Raw genomic sequence first — 21,811 nt, 5'->3', positions numbered from 1 at the left:
CTTGAGTATCTGTGTGTTTTCTCAGATGTGGGGTTCTCTCAGTGATGTGCCGGTTTGACAACCGTATCTCTGAAAACAATAAGCCCTAATTCATGGTGTTTGCCGATTTTGACAGTGTAAACACACACATTGTGGCCCATTTCAAGCTACCGACGAGACGTCGCTGAACACAGGATTGGGAAGAGGTGACGTAATCAGCTCTCACAGGCTCCGGCACGCGGCAGCGCTCGGAAATGTCCGTCTCCAAATGCTAAGCTACCTCTCTGCTCTTTCCTCCCCGATTCCTCACATCAATGTAGCTTTGACAAGTACTGGCCCTCACTGAGGAAATGGCTTGCAAAGGTCAGACCCAGTGCACTACAGCCAATCAGTGTCACTATAATATGGATGACTGAGGCACCAGCTGACTCAACAGACCATTAATATGATGGAATTTGCCTTCTCAATAACATTAATTAAAGGTCTTTTGCACCTCCCTCTCTCTCTCTCTCAAACTCTGACTTTTGCATCTGCTTCCAGCTCTCAAACTTACATAGTACCTGGCACATATGAGGAGGGAGGGAGGAGAGAAGGGAGGGACGGAGGAAGAAAAAAGGGAACGCGAGAACAAGTTATTTCGAGAAAAGGATCTATAATTAATGCAGTCAGCAAAGGGGCGAAGTGCTGAAGCAGAGAGAACAGTAGTAAGCTCATGTCCTTTGGTTTCCAGCACTAATTGGGAGGATAAATAATAGAGTCTTCTTTGATCATAATCTTTTGCAAGTCCACTGCTTTGAAACTATTTCCTGCAAACATCTCCTTAATGTTTTCAGCATTAGCAGAAGCTGGCTAAAATTTCTCTAATTTTATTACCTAAAAACCCAGGAGTAGGTTATTATGCCTCCTGGTGACAAAATACAAAATGTGAACATGCCCAATTACAAAGAAACACTAAAATGTTGAATAGGGAAAAAAAAACCTATGATAGGTCTGTAGTCACAGTAGGAAATGTAGCTTGTTTAACCATAGGCAATAAAAATGAACATCTTCCAGGAAGCCCTTAATATCCTTTAAGGTCTTTTCAATTAATTTAACCATGAATAATTTTCTTTTAAAGTTACTTGAAATTTCCACTTGAGATATTAAAAGGCTATTTTCCAGCTCATTTTTAGAATTGTGTTAGGCCGTGTACTTTAGTCTAGGAAACAGAACTGTTTCATCTTCACATGCTGACATCACAAAGCCCTGTCTTCTAAGCACAATTAGAGCAGGTGTCTGAGACTTCAGGAGCAAAGAGGGTTGGTGCGGTCATTCTTCAGTTCAACCCATGCCTTCAAAGGCTTCTGTTCCTAAAGAACAATGTCCAGATACCTTGGCAGAGCTGTCCAGATGGGTTCTAAATGCCCACATGCACCCTGTGGGCCAGCAGAGAGGGCTCACAAGAGGCTGCTGTGCCACCAGCAGGTGAGGTCAGAGCCCACAAAGTGCAGACACCAGGGAGAGGAAGGACAAGCCCCTAATCTGATGGGCCAAAAAGTGGGTGCTAGGGGGCCATGGAACCAAGAACAGGGGGATAAAATCAAGAGAAAGCAGCTGGAGTCAAACAAGAGGCATGTCCTGAAAGGTTGTCTAGATTAGTGCTGAGCGGTTAAGGCTTATCAAGAGAAGTAGCACGCTGGGCTTGTGTACTGGGATGTGTGTACTGGGGTGGGGGTGGGGGGAGCTGGAGGAGGAATGGAAACTTACATTACAAGAAGATGCATAGCTGCAACTCTGTGCCATCCTATGCTGTTTCATGCTGCTCTGTGAAGTTCCCCCTTCATTATCTCCTTCGTGCCTCCTCTTATCTTGTACACACTTTGTCTCTAGTACTCTACAAGCATAATATTTGGTACATGACAGGTGCCTAATGAGCATTTGTTGAATGAATAAATGAGTGAATGAAAACTAAGAATAGCTTATGTCAAATATAATAGTCCTGCTAGTATTGATATTGGCAATAGTGAGGCCAGAGAGTCAGGAAAGGTACTTGGCTTCTCCCTTGAGTCATCTAAGACATGGTCCCTAGCTGGGCACCAGCACTGTCTTGTATTCCTGAATAAGAGGAGGATAAATATTTTTGGCTGGAAAGCTAATGAAATCAACCAGCTACAGATTCCCTAGTAGCGGAGTGCAAGGTTTGACACTCACTCAACAATGTTTGACTCAAACAATGATGACGGTTCCCAGACAGTGGAAGACTAGAAAAATACTAGAGCCCTCCTGGAATGAGCAGTCTTCTAGAGCTTTCCAGGCTGAGGACCAAACTTACCTGACAAACTCCTAAGCCCACCTTAAAGATTCCGATACAATAGGTTTGGGTCAAGGCATTTGTATTTTTCAAAAATCCCCCCAAGTGATTCTGATAATGAACAGATTTAGAAACCACTGGATGGTTGTGTCTACGCCGCTGACAATGTGATCTGCGATGTGCCTGACTGAACGTTACCCAGGAGAAGAGCTGCTGTCTGCCCGCTAGATCAGAGACAGTCTTAATGAAAAATAAGTAGATCTACTATGCATTTACTTGCATTATCTCATTTAATCCTCCCCCAAAGCACATAAAAGTAGGGGTTGGTATTCTGTCCATAGTTCAGACACTGAAGCTTTGAGAGATTAAGGAACTCACCAGCTATGAAGTGACAGAGGTGGAATTCAAAATCCTGGCAGTTCATTCTAGAGGCTGTGTTCTTAAATGCTGTGCGGCAAAACCTCTCTGCTGAAGAATGTGGGCAGAAAGCAACTCTCTAAAACACAATGTTTTAAAGAAGAAGCTAGTGCACTTGAAGCTGCTTCAATCTGCATTGCCCTTGGACCATTTTGTCCTCTGACTCATGGGAACTGGTTGTTCTGATCAATCGTTCTGATCCATCTTGGGCACTCCTGTATCTCTCTGTCTCACTGGGTCTTATTTATCTTTACATCCCTCACATACAGCACAATGCCTGGCCCACAATATATACTAATAAATGTTTGTTGAATTTAAACCAATCTGAGTCCATGACTGTGATGAACACTTTGTGACTAAAGCCAAGAATGTCCCTTAATCAAAGCTCTTTGTGCTGCACTGGCCACCATGAAAATGACTGAAACATTCGACTCAGCTATACAGGGGAGGTACAGGACCTCAGTGTGTGATTACTAGAAGAGCTTTCAAGGGAAGCACACACTTGCCACCTGCATGACTGTGTCTCAGACAAACCTGGAAGGATCTGGGGTCCCTGTAAAGTAGTGAATGCATGGCGAGCTTCTGTTCTGAGGCAGGACAGACACTATGCTGGCCGTGGTCAGGAAAGACTCGGAGTCAACACAGACCCCGCTGGCTTTGTCCCGCAAGATGTCAATCATAGTCTGCACAGTGATGCTTTCTGTAAAGAAAAAAAAGAGAGAGAGGGGAGGCAAGCTGCTAACCAAAATCCGTCAGCCCTTCCCTTTTGGGTAATAGAAACCCTGATATTACAGCTGGGAACAGAACTGCCCAACTACAACTGTATTTCCCAGCTTCCCTTGTAGCTGGGTGTGGCCACGTGATAGCTCCTGACCAACGGGAGGTGAGCAGAAATGATGTGAGCAACCTGCCCATAACGTCCGTAAAGAGGAATGCTTGCCCTTCACATTTTCCCCTCCCTTCCTGCTGGCTGGGAGATGCCAGTAAGTGGACCACAAGAGGAAGTCACAAATTTGAGGCAGAGCAACCCACCCCCGACCCCTGACTGTCCATATACATCTGGACTATAACATGGGAGAGAAATCAATTTAACCCACATTATTTGGGGGTCTCTTTGTTATGGCACTTAGCAATTTCTCAACTAGCACAGCATGCAATAGAATGATATTCATAAAAAAGTATGTGCAATCTATGCAGTCCACCAGGCAAGCTCTCTGGTACGATCTTGCTGGTTAGTCAGTATTGTTGTATTTGGAGAATGACCTCTCTGCAGTGGGGAACATACACAGAGAAGTATCTAGAATATTTAGAGCCATTAGAACTATTGTCTCTGACTTCAGATAAGCGGATTAACAAGTCTTTGACTACAAAGGATTCCAGTCCTACATTTTCTCCCTCTATTATAATTTTATTGAACACTATTCTTTCAGTCTGTGCTCACAAAAATCAAATCAAAGCACCACATAAGAAAAAGGTGCCTTAAACTTCACTAGCACAACTCACACCCTCTTTGTAAATCTCTGTTAATAACACGTCACACCTAAAAATACTGACAGTAAGTCCCTAAGCTCTTCAACTATCCAGTGTTCAAATTTCCTCACTGTCCCATAAATGAGTTTATTGATTTAAAACAGCATTCAACAGGTTGACAATGTCTCTTAAATCTCCTTTACTCTCTGCCTCTTATTTTTCCCCTTTGCATTTTATTCGTTGAGCCATTTCTCCTGAAGCCTTTCCCACAGCCTGGACTTTGCAAGACGGACTTTACAGATGGTGTTATTTGGTATGTGCCTCCATCCTCTGTAGTTCCAGTAAATGAGCAGCTAGATCCAGAGGCTTCCCCAGATTTAGACTTGACATTTTGGCAGAACTACTTCACAACTGTTACTCTGTATTTTTATCAAGCTAGGGTTTCTTTTATTAAAAATTTTTAGAGTTAGTTTTAAAATTCCATTTTAAAATGGATACTTTCCTACCTTCCTACCCAGAATATTTTAATTGAGTTCTACAGCAAAAGCTCTGAAGTGTTCTTCAGGAAAAGGTCAGCAAACTTTTTCTTAAAGAAACAGGAACTATTTTAGGCTTACGGCCCATGTAATCTCTGCCATAGCTTACCTGTTGAAACTGCTCAACTCTGCCATGTAGCATGGAAGCAGCCATAATATAACAGCTAAATAAATGAGTGTGGCTGTGTGCCGATCAAATTGCGTTTACAAAACAGGCCCTGAGAACAGGTCACAGCTTGCCAATCTCTATTTGAAATGACCAAACACATGTATCACTAGCAAATGTAAAATGTGGTCATTGTGGCTTATGTGGAGGGGTTTTCCACTCAGGCACAAGAGAAACAAGCTATCCAGTCACCACATTTACCCATAAATTGATTATGATTAAGTCAATGCTGGGTGGAAGGCAGAGGGCTTGCGAAGGGAATTCAATTCAACAATTCCACTCAACAAATGTTCATGGAACAAAGACCCATAACAGGTGTCACAAGGTGATCCTAAGATGAGGAAAAGACAACACCTCTGCCGTCAAGACCCAGCAGGCTAATGGGAGAGGAAAATACAGGGAGAGGCTAAGGCAAATACACTAATGCTGAGGTATAAGCAAGGCTGCAATAAGTATCACAAAGACAACATCAGCGTTTAAAGGAGAAACAGAAGCAGGAAATGTCCCTGGATGAGGAAGCATCATGTAAAAATAAATGCAAACTGCCGTCCTGCCCGCACGTCAGGGGCTTTAGCACAAGCCGCTCTCTATATACAAGGTCTATTCTCTATTCCTCCTCTTGCTCACTCTCCTAAGTTCAAACAAGGTCTCTGAAATTGCTGCAGGACAAAGGATATGCGAGGGAGAATTGTAAGGGCTACACTAACTCACCTTCTTGCTTTTCTAAGCTGTCTTTGCCTGAACAGCAGGCTAGATGGTCATCAGCTGGAGAAAAAACTTCAGAAAAATTGAACTCGTCCTCTCCGGTCCACCAACCTTGACTCTGCGCGTAACTCCTGAGTTCAGGATGCTCTGCGTCGATCTTAGTTGTGAGAGAAAGCTGATTGCAAATGCACTTTACTCCCTCTGTAGAGAGTGCAAAGCCCAGTTACTTAGAAATAGATGCATAAAGACTTAATCAAGAAATGGAAATTTACAGCACATCTCTCCCCTGCAACTTGCCCTTAACTAGAGGAAGAAGATTCCATTTTTGAAGAGAGAAACAGACGATCCTTGGCCCTCTTTTAAGATCTCCCAGAAGGTATGACCAGTCCTGACCAGCCATCATCACATTTTAAATGAGCAACAGTCACTTATCTGGCCAAATAAACCCCAAGCAGTTACCACTTACAAGAAAAGTGAAAGGTTCTTTGAAAGAGGCTCTGTGCTACTAACAAGACTTACAAATGTCACAGCTATAGACACGCCCTCCTCTCCAGTTTAGTCTTGCTTCACCTGAAGGAACAGTTTACACTGCCACCCTCTGCGCAAATATATATATGGTTTTTATCAAAAATAAAAATACGATACCTCTTCATTCAAATTTTTTTCAGTCCCGACATTTAGAAAAACAGTGACATGGAAATTGAGTTGTTTTCAAATAATGGAACATACCTGCAAATGTGTGTGTGTGTGTGTGTGTGTGTGTGTGTGTGTGTGTGTGTGTGTGCATGCGCGCGCACACGTGTGAGTTTGAGAAGTTTCTGGGATGTCATCATTATAACTAAGAACTGGTTGCCCAATTCTGCCCAAAAGCCAGCAGTCAGTATGAAATATTAGAAGTGTACTTCCCAAGTGCTGACAGCTCTTGGCTCCAGGCTCAGAAAACCCCAAGTTCCTCTCCAGCAGCAGAAGCCCAGCAATGAGAGGCATGTGACAGCCTGAAGAGGCAGCACACAGAGGGGCTGCAGGAGCAGCATGGTTTCCGTCAGTCCAGGCAACATCCGCCCCAGCCTCTCCTGTCCTGGAAACTCCCCGCCGGCCACCCCAACTCACCTGTCATTTTCTCTGCAGCCCAGTACTTCCCCACGGTCTCAAGCACCCAGGCCTCCTCACAATCCACAATCAGAAATGCACTTTGGAAGCTGTGGCAGGAATTTGCATCTTCATAATAATTCCCACCTTGTCCGTGTTCTTCCAACAAGGCGACGATGACATCTAAGGCTTCTTTAGCTGTCGTCCCTCTCTCTAAACCAAGCCTGAAGCAAGGAAACCAGAAGTATACCTCAGCCATTTTGCACCACCTAATTATTCCTGGAGTGATCAAAGGCTGGGACGAGGCCGGGTTTTGAAGAAAGCCAACGTATGAGACTACATTAGATGCTTGGGCCGATACACAAACAATTAACAGCACTTGAACTCAGGATAAATACACATCTCTCACACATTCGTTTCAACAGCGTGGAGATGATTTCTGTCTCTGGACACCCCTCTTCCGTACAGACAGAAGAGTCCGGGGCCCAGCAGCTTCTCCGTCTTGGAAGGAGGCTCGCCAACTTCAGAGAGCTGGCCGGCTCAGCTCCAGCCCTTGGCGAGGCCCTCCTCGGTCCCTTGTTCTCCCCCGCTGCCTCTGGGAGAAAGGAAGCCTCTGCACAGCCCAGCTTTGACCTCTATTATTCCAACCAGGTATTCTGGTTACCAATAAAAGTCTTCCAGAGCCAGCCACTGTCCTCTGAGCACGCAGTTCACTCACGATCTCATTAGGAGTGGGCAGTGGGTTAGGATATGATCCATCCCTTTTCTACACATTTCTCCCTCCCACTCAGCCCCCCTCGGCTGGTGCGGCTTACGGCTTCAGCCATCTGAAAGGACGTATTTCGTCCAAAGTGAAGCAGCAATCTCCTCCCAGCCCTCCCAATTCATAAACCCCTGAAAGAGGACACAGAAGACTGCCCTCTGGGTGGCCTTGGGCAGCAGGTTACATAATATACTTGAACTTCAGTTTTATATCATCTCTAAAATAAGTCCCTCCATCACTGAGTACTATGAGGATGGGTTTCATGAGATCATGAACATGAGCATGAACATGAGCATGAACATACAGAGTACAAGGGCCCAGGGCCAAGGACGTGGTCAGTAAGTTTCCAGAGGCAGCACAGTGAGGCAGAGAAGCAAGTGACTCGGGGACAAAGGGGCCTCACTTCCAGTTCTGGTGCTGCTGCCCACCAGCAGGACGATCTTAGTCATGGAAGCTTTCTGAACCCTGATTGTCTCATCTGTAAGGTGAAAAACAGCACACCTCCCCTCTCAGGCTGATTTGAAGGAGGAGGGCACAAAATATATACTCAGTAAACGTCTATTTATTCATCTCTTCATTCAAATTGTAATTCTGGCGGCAGGAGCACGGAGTCTTAGGACAGTGGCTATGGAGCCCGCTAAGATGTTAGCACAGGCCAGTTCTGGGTAAGTTCTCAACTTGAGAGGCAATCATTATAGAAATTCACCCAGCCTGATTCTTCCTGCAGGGCGTCTCCCTGTGCTGCCAGGGAGAAAAGAAGACAATGCGACTACCCGCTAAGGATGTATCCTTACAAAAGGCGTCTTTTCATAGATCATTATATGTCCATTCATTTGGCATTTCTCAGTTTAAGCTTATTTAGGAAGACTTGGTGACAAGGCAATGCTTGGAGAGGCTGAAGCCTGAGACCTTAGGGGAGTGAGAAAAGGATGAATTCATTAGAAGATTGAATTAAATCGACTCTTCTGTAGGTTGGTGCCATCTTCTCCAAAGAGAAGTAGCAGAAACAAGCTCTCACCTTGAGGATCCAGAGCAAACGCTGTGCTGTGAGTACCTCTCCTGGCCCAGAGCTGGGCACACAGGAAGGCCCCTTCCTCCTTACCACAGCTCCCTGGTGGCTCCGGTCACACTGCCTCACGTACCTATCCCAGGCAGAACCCTGTGCCCAGGGCCTTTGCCAGACCCCAACTTGCAAACAAACACATGCTGGGAGCCTGTGAATACTAGCCTGGGGCAACAGCACCAACTTTAGAGGCCGAGACTTCTCTTTTGCAGTTTCTCACTCACTTGCTTGCTGTTCTGCCTGTTGGCGTCCCACACTGAGATTCCCAGCACCTGCATCTGCCCCCAGTTGCCCTCCCACGCTGACTTTGGTGCTGGCTGTGCACAGCATCAGGGATGGGGGAGCGGGTGCCCAGGCTCAGTGATCATCCACAGACATGATTCTGACTTTCCCCCTTGTGCCAGGACCACGGGGAAAAGACACTCCTTCATCCCACCTCTCCACTCCCACGTGGTCTCCTGCCATTGGATGAGAACAGGACCACTGCTCCACAGCACCAGGGCTGTGAATGACGGGGGGGTTACACCCTCTCCACCTGAGGCTCAGAGGTACGGATGCAGCAGGGCTGCAGTGATCCAGGCCAAGTCAGAGCATCAAGAGGCCGATTTTAAAGCCTGTCTCGACAGTTCCACCTCCTAGATGCGGCAGGTTCATGTGGTTCAAAATGGCAACAGAGCCTTTCTGGCCTCCACACCTACTTTCACTTTGGCTGCTACACCTCATTACCAGCTGGACTGGTGCAGGAAAAGGGATGAAATTAACTAGGCCAAGGTCAGGGTCTCGCTCTGACATCCACCTTTAGCACAATTCAAGTCCTTCCAAGGTACATACTTGGTCCACATTGTTCTGGGTCTTGGAGTTACATGCTCCCAAATTCAGATCCTTATTTTTTACGGGAACTCCCTGAGAAAATTCCTATTTGGGGCCTCTGACTCTCTCACCGTTTTGTCAAGCTCACTGTGTCCATTCCAGAAATGTTAACACAGCTTACCCAGGAAGACGAGGACCGTCTGCACTTCCCCTGCTGGGACCCCATGTTCAGGACCTCTGCTTGCTTGTCTTTTCAACATCTATGCCTCCATTGATTAGGGAGACCCCTGTGCCCTTGTACCCCAATGAAGGTAAAAGTTATAACTAGAATTACTGTGGATATATAATTACTGTCTAGGGGAAAGCCATAAAAATAGTCACTTCGCCTCTTCCTTTAGGGATGAGCCTGGGGTTTCCCAGGGGTGCAGATGCAAATAACCTTCCTTCTTCCCCACAAATCCAGGGGTCTGCAAGGCCCTTCTCAGTTTATGACTTTTTGGACATTGAAAAGAGTCCCAGCCTCCAGCCAGAGGGACGGAAGCAGGAGGGAAGCAAGTGGATGTTAAGGGCTGCATGGATTTGGGAGAAGGGTGTAAAACCTTTTGACTAATCTCCATCTCTTGGTGTCCAGAGCTTCCTCTCTCGTGGCGAAGGGAAGCAACGTGACATCTGTTACAGAGAGGAGCAGCCTCCCTGAGGTGAGCAGCTGCAGCGCACCAGGCTCTGCAGCCTTGGGCAAGTCCCTTAACCTCTCTGAGCCCCTGTATCCTCGTCTACCAAACAGAAGTAATCAGGTCTACTTCCCTGGATTGTTGGGAGAGAACATTCTTAATACACCAAAGAGAAGCCCCATATCCATTAGGAATCACTCCCCATCCCCGACTCTGACCCCGGGCAACTGCCAATCTACATTCTGCTTCTATGAATTTGTCTATTCTGGATGTTTCATAGAAACGGAATCATACAATCTGTGACCTTCTGTCTGGCTGCTTTCACTTACTGTAGCGTTTTCAAGATTCGTGATGTTAGAGCGTGTATCAGTACCTGATTTTTTATTGCTGAATAATATTCCATTGTGATTTATTCTTTTTCCCATTACCTCTGAGTTTATACCAAAAGGCACAAGGCTTCTCTGGAAGGACTGCATGACCAAGTATGAGGTTTGGAGGGAGATATGCCCCTTCCCCCTCCCCTACCTGTTCTGGGCAGTTGTTGCAAAGAACCACCATGCAGTACCTGACCAGATCCATCCCCAGTAAGGCTTCCGTCTCACTGGCTGGCTCTCTGGCATTGATGGCTTCGTTGGCGATGCACACTCCGTGTTCATTGGCTCCCATTTCTGCCCCCCAAAGCCAGGCAGGTCTGCTGATCACAATGGCATGGGTCCTGGGAACTTGGTCGACTGAAATGTAAGTGCACTAAAGAATGAAGACAGGAAAGAAAGGGCCATCACCTGTCAGGTACCACTTAGTTTTTACCCTGTTATTTACACTGAACCGCCTCATCGGTTACAAACACAGCCAAGAAATAAAAGGCCTTGGGAACACCCAGACTTAAAAGACACGGCACATCTCAACGCAGCTCAAAGGTTTCCACAGTGAGCTTCAGTCTTGTCACTCTCTCAGTTTTCAGTCTCTTTGATTCAAGCCAGTCTGTGCATAATGCTTACATCTGCAGTGGTCCATCTTCCGGTACTAGGTATTCTGCCAATCTCTGCCCCAAATAATCTGAATCTAGTCATTTCAATAGGCACAGATGGCCACCAGCATTTCAAAGAAGCATAGCTATTTATTTGCAAAAATCGTTCTAGATTAGCGGCTTTCAAACTTTTTAAAGGTTATAGAGCCCTAACTATAAAAGAAACTACCTGGATGCCTAAACCTAGAAGGCAGATAAAAGGAAAGATGCTTTGTCTAAAGAAGGGAGGTTCCCTAAGCCTCCTGCAATGATCCCTAGGGCTCTCTGGAACAGTTTGACGAGCTGCATGATTGCTCTGGTGGTAGAAAAGAGAACATGATAGTAACAATTTACATTTAGCTAATGCATTAAATGTACACCCTCTTATCCACTGTGCATCCTGGTCTGTCCCATTAGATTCCCACACTAACCCCACGAGATGGACACATAAGGAAACAGTCCCACAGAGTCTTATTTCCAACTGCTGTCACAACGGCGGTACACACCACTTCGAGTGTGTCTTACCTTCTCCACGCAGCTGCATCTTTACCTGGAAAATGAATAAGCCATTCAAGATCAAACTATTTCTTTTGAAGTATGTTTAGCCTCAGAACCCTTCCTCCATACAAACTCTTACAAAAAAGCCTAAAGACAATAAAGCCGGTCAAGGTGCACTGAAGAACAGGCATGCGACTGGGGTTGGGTAACTCAGAGCCTTTTCCCTCCCCATGCAGGGCTCCCAGGAGGACTCAGCTGGGGCAGGTGGAAAACCACTGAACTAGGTTATCTGTAGGGGCCTCCTGATGCTGACATTCTAGCCGCCTATGACACACGCTTCGCCTGATGGATGCAGTGTAGAACTCAGGACTCTAAATTTACACAGAGCTTCAAAGCTCTCAAGGGAGAATTTTATCTGCCGCAGCAGCCATTTACATTTTAAATTGGGCAGCTGAAAGCACTGGATCAACAGCAGCCTTAGATCTTTTTTTGGATTCAAGACCCAGTTATATTGACCAAATGCAGCCCAGAAAGTTATTCTGCATTGATTTTCCATAATCTCTAAACAAACCTTAGGTAAGAGCTGAAATGCGTGTAGCATGCACATTCTCGTTCATGTGACACCCGGATCTTCACAACCCAGGTTAGGTGTTGCTGTGCCCTGGGATAATGTTATTTCACTTGAGAACTATTTGTAAACTGAAAGCTAATTAAATATGGAGGTTGTCAACAGACTCTGGAATTTTTCATGGCCACACTAAGAATAAAATATACTCTTAAATGGTTTCCCTTATTTGGTTCCCCAAAGTTATTTACTTAAAAAAATGATTATTTTAGAGCAAAAAGCTGACCAAAGCAGTAAACAAACTATGGTCTTCTGTGCTCTTCTAAACGTAATTGAACTCTGTATGTTAGAATTGTACTATTTCATGCAAAAATAGACCAGGTATTGATCAATGCTTTCCAAAACCCCTGTACCCACTGAGGTCCAGTGACAAATTTGTCTTGAAGAAAAAAAAAGAGTAAATGAGGAAGGAATCTCAGATTCTGAAACACTGATTTATCATAAAGTCTTTTTTTAAAGGCAGGAAAAAGCAAAAATAAGAAAGGAGTTTATTAAAATATGAAAATGAGTATATGCATGTATATGCATGACTGGGACACTGTGCTGTGCACCAGTGATGGACTCACTGTAATTCACCGTACTTCAATTAAAAAAATAATTACTAAATAAATAAATAAATCACTCATTAGAACTGGGAAAAAAAAGAAAAAGAAAGGAGTTTATTTGGCTTCAAATTTACTCTTCCACATTCACTCCCATTTCACCAGCTGTCGACTGAGCACCAACCACACACAAGGCGTTTTATGCCAAGTACTGCTGGCAGACAGATCAATGAGGAGGCCCAGTCCCTGTCCCTTCAGCTGGTAAAGGAGAAGAAGGAACACACGCAAATGACTAGGACCACTCGGCCAGCTTCGGGGAGTGTCCCTGAGGCCTGTCTACTTACTAGGCACTGCATCGTACCAGGTCCTCTGCCTTGTACTTCTGATCCACCCGACCCTGCTGTCTTTTTCCTTTCCCCATGCCATTCCGCTCATCCCCTTCCAAAATGCTATATAACTGACTTGTGTAGTGTCTGTGCTGGGTATGTACGCCCTCTCCCCCAGCGAGAATGTAAGCTCCATGAGTGACACAGAAGGGAGGGAGGGCGGTATCTCTGTTGTTTAGTTCATTGACATATCCCGAACCCGGTACGTACAAGGCATCAATAAACCTTTTTTTGAATGAATGAATAACAAAGGTCAGAGGGAGCATAACAGAAGTTCAAAGGAAAGGGAACACATCCAAGTGGCCAGAGGCTTTATCAAGTGAGTGACATTTGAGTTGATCTTGAACAGTGGCCCTGACATCAAGGTGTTCCAGCCTGAGAGAGAGATGGGGATGTCAAGTGTGTTCACAGTTCGGGGAGGTCCCCCACTCTGCCACGCAGGGGAGCTGTGATGGCACCGAGTCACAGGACTGCAAAAGCTCAGGAAGTGCTGATTGATAAAAATGCTGAAAACTGAATCCAAGAGACCGTATGGTCTTCGTGGGAGTTCAAAATATATACAGCCAACCTGACGCTTTTCAGGCCAACGTCAGAATAAAGGGGAAGGGAGGAGATCCCCGTGTAGCCAGATGGGCTAAATCAGCGCCTCCTCAGCACCAGGCTGAAAGCCGATGCCCCTGGTCCTCTCACAGCTGCCGAGCAGGGGAGCAGGAGGTGGGTGTGTGTGTTTGCAACCCATGCCCCTTGGGGCATCTCCGTCAGGGACCACGGATGTCTGAGCCTAACAAGCGCCCCCTGGGCTGCGGCACACACGCGGTCCACTGTGTCTGAAACCTGACTAGTCACACCCAGTTCTGTGAGGGAGTGGGGATGATGGACACACTTGTCTCACAGAGATCAGTTATTCAAAACCCCAGTTTGGGAGCAAACTTCACAAATAAGGAACACTTACACAAGATGTAATGAGCTAAACTTTGTCAAGTCAGCCACCTAGAACACAAAATTCACAGGCAGTCATTTTCTTAAGGAAAATTCACCACCACTCACAATTGTCATACAATTAATGAGGAAGAGAAGAAGTGGGATTTGAGGTAGCAGAGAAGGTTTCTCTGCGGGGTGGGGGTGGGAGAACGCAAAAAGCTTCTGAAATCTTTCGGCATGGGAAAACAATGGAGTTCTAAAGCCAAAATTCTTAGCCAAATTTCTATTAGGAAAAAAAAAGAAAAGAAAATGTTCATCACTCAAAAGATCAGTCTTTACAGGGATGGTTCTGGCCTCAGCTTCGGTGATTCAGCTGTTCACGTAGCTGCAGAAAAAGACGAGTAATCGGTCTCGCTGCCTCACGGCCACTCTCCCTCCCCCAGCCTTTAGGAAAACAAATCTTTCAGCTAGTGTGACTTCTGGGTGCCAAGGCCACTGTAAGAACGCCCAGGGTGGGGGAATGCAGTGAGGCATGAGGTTTTCAAGGTATTGCCCGTGCTGGGCTTGCCACTCTCAGGTGGCTCCTGGGGACACACGCCAGGTTGGAGGAAGGAAAGATAAACCCTGACAAGTCCTTGGAGACAGAGACAAAAGACAAGTCTTCTGCAGAGCAAATGCTTTGCTATTTTGTGTGACTGGGTTCAAAATGAAAAAAACAAAATCAGCTTCACGCAGTCGCCCACCCCTCGCACATTCCAGCACACACAGTTTCTGGAGATCGCCCAGTGAAAGGGGAATAGAGACACTCACACAATAGATGTTTCACTGAATGAAACGCAGCCATTGTGCCTCTCCTACTGTAACTCGGAGGGTGAAGGCAACCCTGGCACCACTTGCGAAAAGCACAGTGAAGTGAGTTGATGAGTCAGCTGGACTTCTGAGGGTGGGAAACAAAGGTCAGGAAAATGGGATGCTTTAGGGAAGTATGTCTAGTTTTAGAAAATTTGTGACCCTAAAGCAGCACTGCTAATTATCACTGAGGTTGTTTGTTTGTTAAGCCTTTTTATCCCAGCAACTTGCCTGCTACTTGACTGGGTTTTCAAAATGTGCCCTTAGGGCTCCTTGAGTCTTAACAAAAACAAAAGATGTCCACCACATTTAAGAAGAGCTGCCTTTTATTTCCCTGAAGCTGTAAGATCATTGAGGATGGACAATGCAAAGGCCTGGGGTCAGAAATAGGCTTGGGAAAGGAGACAGGGATGGAAGGAAGCCCCGCCTCCCCCCCCCCAAGCCACTCTCCCATGGGGCAAGGGCGATGCTCTGACTCTACAGAAGGCTGGGGACTCCTGCCCCTGGGGCTGAAGAGAAGAAAACAGGAAAACAGACAGGAAGAACAGCACACAGTCTACCTAGTGGCCATTGAGCTCTGCTCAGATTTCTTTGATTCCAGAATGACTTGTGCTCTCCTGCTGTAAGGGGTAACCTTCAGAATTAACATTCAGACCACCAGCCCCCAGCTGCCCCACCATGTACACACATACCCCACACAACACAAATACAGCCGCCATGTGGACAACGTTACTAACAACAGCATCAGCTATCATAATTGGTCACTTTCCATTCTTCTTGCAAATATTTTCACTGGGGAAGAAAGGGAAATGAGCCACCAACAACCTACCTCAAATTGCGAAAGTTACATAACCTCACTGAGGATACTGATCTCATACAGAACTTCATATAGTGGGAAGTAAAAATAACTTTCAAAAAAAAGGAAACAGTGAACTTTGAAAGGAGGAAAAAAAGGATGTAAGATTTATTACATAATAAGAGAACCTTTCAAAAAACATTACGTATCAAGTCTGACTTGGCTATCAAGAATTCTGTCACCACAAAGTATGCTATTCTCTTGGGCACCGAGTATAAATAATGTAAACTTTGGTTGAAATCCACTGCTTTTCCAGGAAAATAGCCTAATGTTGGATTCACTATTTTCTTAAATAGAAGGTTTAACCATTTAAGAATATACTCATCCATGAGCACGCATACACACACCACACACACACACACACACACACACACACAAATGCCCGCATGCACACACCGAACATCATAATCCAGGAAATTATCCATCCATGTCCTCAGCACCCCCACCCGTAGGGAGAAGCAGGGCCTGAGGTAACGGGGATGAGTTCTGTGATGCACGGTGGTACAGCATCCTCGGGGAGGAGAGAGGGGCTTTCACAAATAGATACGTATTTATCCATCCATCCCACTCTGCAATCAAAGAGGTGTTGTTAAAAACCCAGAATCCACAGGAAAAAAGGTGAACGAGCAAAAAATAAGATGCTCCAATCTGCCAGCTGTGCAGCTGGACAAAAACATGCAGTGTAATTTTGGAAACGGAGGGCTCTGCACCCTAGGACCTCATCTGTTATTCCTCCACCTCAGGCAAAGTGAGCCTGACACAGAGCAGAGGACAGATGGACGGGCAGACTGATGGACAGACTGAGGGAAGGAGAAGGACGAAGCGTAGGTAAGGGGATGAACTGGAAGGGAAACGGATGGACCAGCGGGAAGGGTGGGTGGGTGAGCAGATGAGTAATCATGGTGACTTTCTGCACATGGGTGTTCTAAGAAAACGGGTTCCAGGGACAGCAACGCTTATGTAAAAATGAGATTCCTAGGGAAACTGCAGACTACGTATGTTTAAAATGTCATGAAATGGCTGAGGAATAAATAGGTTTTTATGAAAAGTTCTCACTCTTCAAAGTTTTTCTATATGCTAATGAGGGCTTTTATGAAAGTTACATGATAATTATTGTGGCTCACAGGCCCAAATGTTGGAAAGAACTCATTATTCTGTACTTGGGACAAGAACTGGGGATGGCGACAGGTGTAACTGTATGGGAATTAAAGGGGTAAGAGTAAGTTTGAAAAGCAGGTTTAGCATATGCTAAAGACAGGAGCTTGGGAACTGAGACCTGGAGTCACAGAATCTCTTAACATTAGTCAATTCTTTTTAAAAAAAAAGAAAAAAATACCTTTTTGCACAGTGTTCTGTTTGGTGTTTAAAAAGTGCTTTCACATGTTAGCTCACATGTACTTTACAAGAACCCAGTAAGGCAGACATAGTGTGTGCTATAATCTCCATTGGGCAAGTGAGGAACTGAGTCTCAGGCTCAAAGGTCCAAGGTGCAGTAAATGAGGAAGGCAGAACTAGAACCCAGGACCCTGCCTCCTGAGCCAGAACTCAACCTTCTAGTTTCAGGTGATTGTAAATTTCAACTGATTTATAATAGCAGAACACACTTAAAGTGCTATATGTTCATAGAAGGGTGGTAGGCTAGAGGGAAGGGGGGCTATTAGTGCTGGGGCCTTGAAGGATGCATAGGAGTCTATCAAGTAGATGACAAGAGGGGAGAGGAAGGACATTCTCAGCAAAAGGATAGGAAGAGCACGAGTGTTGTTTGTTCAAGCAATGACAAGCAGCTCAGTGTAACTGAAGCCACCATGTAAGCTAGGAGAGGAGAACTAAGAATGAGAATAGAAAAGTAAGCAGGAAATTGTACAACCCTCATGGAGGTCAATTATTACAAAACGTTTACCCTGTAACCCAGTGATCCTGCGTCTGGAAGTGTATCCAATGACTAGACCTACACGTGAACAGAAAGACTGTACAAAGTTCTTCATGGCTGTACTTTCTAGACTAGCCAACAGTCCAGGTATCCACCAATGAAGGACTGATATGGAACATCTCCACAATGCACAACAATCAGCTGCATTAAAAAAAAAACTCTATGGACAGCTATAGAAAACTCTTTAGAAAAAATGTTATTAAACAAACAAAGCAAACTGTAAACATTAATTGTAAGTTTGAAATTATAGATTTAAGAAAATCAAGCTTCGGAATAGTGTATATAATGTGCTACTTTAATGAAAAAAGAAAGGAAGGCTACACATCCATATTGATTTGCATTTGCAAAAAGCACTGAAAAGGTGTGCAAGAAAATAACAGAATGATTTACATAAGATGGGAATCAGAGAAGATAGGGGAGATTAAGATTGCTCACTGTAAACCTATTTAATACCATTAAATCTTTGAACCACATCAATACATTACCTATTCAAAATGTAAAATTACATTAAAACGTAGCTTTACCCAAATGAGTTGAAAATTTATGTCCACACAAAAACCTCCATGCAAATATTTATAGCAACTTTATTCAAAATTACCAAAACTTGGATGCAACTACGATGTCCTTCAGCAGGTGAATGGAAAAATAAATTATGGTAATCCAGACAACAGAATATTTTTTTAGTGTGTTAAATACTATATATATATTTCAAAATTACAGTCTCTGGTCCATAATGTCCTCTGTGGGCTAATATGAATTTTTAACACCTTTATTATGTATGATTCCTGTACAGTAAACCACACATATTTCAGATGTACACTTCGATGATTTCTGACAGATGTGTACACCAATGAAACCACCACCTCACTCAAGATAGCTAACATTTCCATCAGTCCCCAAGAGGTGCAAATTTCAAATTCCCAATGTACCCCTTCCCACCCTCTTTACCCTCTGGGAACCATAAGTTTGCTCTCTATAGACAATGGAATATTATTCAGACCTAAAAAGAAATGTTCCATCAAGCCTAGAAAAGACATGAATGAACCTTAAATGTATATTACTAAGTGAAAGAGGCAATCTGAAAAGGCTACGTAATATATGACTCAAACTATATAACATTCTGGAAGAGGGAAAACCATGGAGACAGTGGAAAGATCAGTGGTTGCCAGGGGCTGGGGAGAGAAGCGATGGCTAGGTAGAGCAGGGAGGAGTCTTAGGGCAGTGAAACTACCCTGTATGACACAATAATGGTGGATACATGACATTATACATTTGTCAAAACTCATAGAATATCCAACACAAAGAGTGAACCGTAATGTAAACCATGGACTTTAGTTAATGGTGATGTTATCTGTACTGGCTCATCATTTGTAACAAACGTCCCACACTGATGCAAGATGTTAATACTCAGGGAAACCAGGGAGGCAGGGGCATGGGGTTGGGGATGGTGAGGGGTTATACAAGAACTCCTCTGTACTTTTTATTTTTCTGTAAACCTACAACTTCTCTAAGAAAAAATGGCTATTAATTTAAAAGAAAAGAAAGCAAAGTGAGCAGGGTGCCAGTCGGGAAGAGTTCGGAAAGGCATACAAATCAGCCTGGACTTTCATCCTATAAAACCACCACCAAACATTTTAAAACAGGGCAACGACAGAGCTGTGATCTGGAAAGAAAATTCTAGTGACCCTGTAGGGAGCAGAATCCAGGGGAAAGAGACCTGGGCACCAATAAGCAGATTAAAGCAGAAGAGATGGGGGTGGGTGTGAATGAGCCAAGGGCAGCGGGGAGGAGATGGGGACACAGGAGAGGACACAGTGAGACCCAGTGACGCTGACCCTGTGCATCCGTGGATTAGTTGAAACGGAGACCAACGTTCCCTGTTAGTTTCCAGGTTAAACTATGAGCCAGACAATAGTGCTGTTAGAAGAAGAGGAACAAATGATACGGGGAACATGAATTCAGCTTTTGACCTGGAACGTTATTTTGCCTGCAGAATATTGACGTAGAAATGTGCACAGCCAACTCAGAGCACAGACAGGCAACTCGGAAGAAAAGGTCAGGGCTGCCTCAGGGACTAATTCTGGTGTGTATCAAACTCACTTATTTATGCAAGGGGACATAATTTAGCCTACAGTGTATTTGAGCATTACTATACCATAGGTTAACTAGTGAAAAAAATCTAATCCATAAAAAAAGGAAAAAAAAAAGAATCTAATCTATTTCCTAAAATGACTGTAACCATGAGAGTAAAATATATAATGATTTAACCTATCTTCCAAAAAGAAAACAATTTTTTTCAAATATTTACTTTAGCCATATTTACAAATGGCTTTGTGCAATACTGTAATTACTATGGCTACTAAAAAAATGACCCCAAAACTTAGTAAATGGTGTAAAACAATCATTTATTATGTTCACCAATTTGATGCGTTGGGAATTTGGACAGGGCACAGAAGGGATGGTGTGTCTCTATCCCACAGTCTGAGGTCTGGAATCACTGAGAGGTCATTGACTCACATGTCTGGCAGCTGACACTGGCTGTAGGCTGGGGGACCTTAGTTCCCTTCTATGTGGGCCCCACCCCCATGGTCTCTGTACGTGGACCAGTTGGGGTTCCTCCTAGCATGGTGCCTGGGTTCTCAGGGTTGAGTTCCAAAAGAAGGAGACAAGTGGGAGCTGAATCCTTTTAGGACCTGTCCTGGAGGTCACACAGCATCACCTCCACCATGCCTCACTGCATGATGCCATCACAAGCCCTCACCAAGATTCATGGCAGGAGTAGGGGGCATAAACCCCCCACTCGCTGGAGGAGCATCCGTCACACTGTAAAGAGTATGCGTGGAATGGGATTTGGTCCAGCCTTCTTTGGGAAATCTGCCCACATGAAAACCATTTCCTTTCACTCTGGGGGAAAGATAGAAACATTTAGAGGAGGCAGACAGGGAAAGTCAGTAACAACTCAAACTAAGCAAACTTCATCCATACCAAATCCACTCTGTTCCAGGAACACAGAGAAACATTCATATCCCAACAACATGGGCATTCAGACATTAATGAATACCTATTTAAAACCTAGCATGGTCACCAGACAGCCTGCTACTCTTCCGTGCCTGAATGAAAGCAAAGTCCCAGTGCAGTTTAGGGGTTTGGACCAAGTTAGTGCAACATGAGAGGCAAGTGGTACTGGCAAAAGTCCTGTGGGAGACAGTCTGCCACTGCCCCACCACAGGCTCATGCCACGTCACGCTCAACTCTGCCTGTTCATCTCAGTGCTTCTGAATGTACCACCTACCACGAGCAGCCCCTTGAGGAGTTCTCTTGCTCTTTTGTGCTGCTTAATGCTTTTAAAGGACTGAAACAGATCTAAAGATTCAGGTAAGAGAATGAAGCACACATTGATGAGTACCCATTTAAAACTCAGCACAACCTAAATCACCAGAAAAATCAGTGTATTTTATAAAGCATAGAACACCAAAGAGTAGAGATTATGTCAGTGGCAGGAGCTTATAATTTACCAGCCCCAATTTTTTTTCTCCAAATTCTTCATCCTTTAAGAAGCAACTACCATGTAAACACACAACTAAATATACCCTAACCAAGAAGTTTATTCCATGAATGAAAAGATGGTTCAATTTATCACTAAACAGAAAGAAAAAATCAGGGGATTACCTCCATAATCACTGGAAAGACCTGTAACAAAATGTAACACCTATTCCCAAGGGTTTTTTTTTTTTAAAGCACTCAATGTATGAATTGATGTACACTTTCTAACACTACAAAACTATATAAATCTCTGTTATAAAGCCAACATCTTACTTAATGTGGAAGCACTAGAGGCTGCCCACCTCAGGTCAGGAACAAAGGCAAAGATGCCCACTAGTTCCATCACTGTTAACACTGAATCCAAGCTATAAGCCAAACAGAGAAGGAAATAATTAGAGATATAAGAACAATCAAACTATCTCTATTTGCAGGTGTTACAACAATATACCTGGAAACCCAAAGAGAATTAATAATAAAAGCTGACACAACATTGTAAAACGACTGTAACTCGATTTTTAAAGTTAATAATAATAATAATAATAAAAGCTGATGCAACTATTAAAAGAATTTAGTAAAAGAGCAGAATGTAAAATTAACAAGAAATAGCCATCATGAAAGTCTGACCACACACTCTGGGAATATGGAAAAACAGGCATTGTCTTACACTACTGGTGGGAATGCAAAATGGTACACCAA

At 44.3% G+C, this 21,811-nt stretch overlaps 1 protein-coding gene across 2 annotated transcripts in view; it reads right to left on the bottom strand.

Annotated features, from left to right (window-relative positions):
- SCRN1 (secernin 1) overlaps positions 1 to 21,811 on the bottom strand; it is a 55,365-nt gene that overhangs the window by 11,232 nt on the left and 22,322 nt on the right. For both annotated transcript variants that reach the window (XM_074367309.1, XM_010971429.3), the window contains exons 3-6: positions 10,525 to 10,706; positions 6,674 to 6,876; positions 5,570 to 5,764; positions 3,221 to 3,386 (exon numbers count right to left, since the gene is read on the bottom strand). In XM_074367309.1, coding sequence (XP_074223410.1) covers positions 3,221 to 3,386; positions 5,570 to 5,764; positions 6,674 to 6,876; positions 10,525 to 10,706 — 746 coding nt within the window. The remainder of the gene's footprint in view (positions 1 to 3,220; positions 3,387 to 5,569; positions 5,765 to 6,673; positions 6,877 to 10,524; positions 10,707 to 21,811) is intronic.

Source organism: Camelus bactrianus, chromosome 7, assembly GCF_048773025.1.
Source record: "Camelus bactrianus isolate YW-2024 breed Bactrian camel chromosome 7, ASM4877302v1, whole genome shotgun sequence".
NCBI classification, from domain to species: domain Eukaryota; kingdom Metazoa; phylum Chordata; class Mammalia; order Artiodactyla; family Camelidae; genus Camelus; species Camelus bactrianus.
Note: the sequence above shows the minus strand (reverse complement) of the source record. Positions and strands in the feature narration are given on the sequence as shown.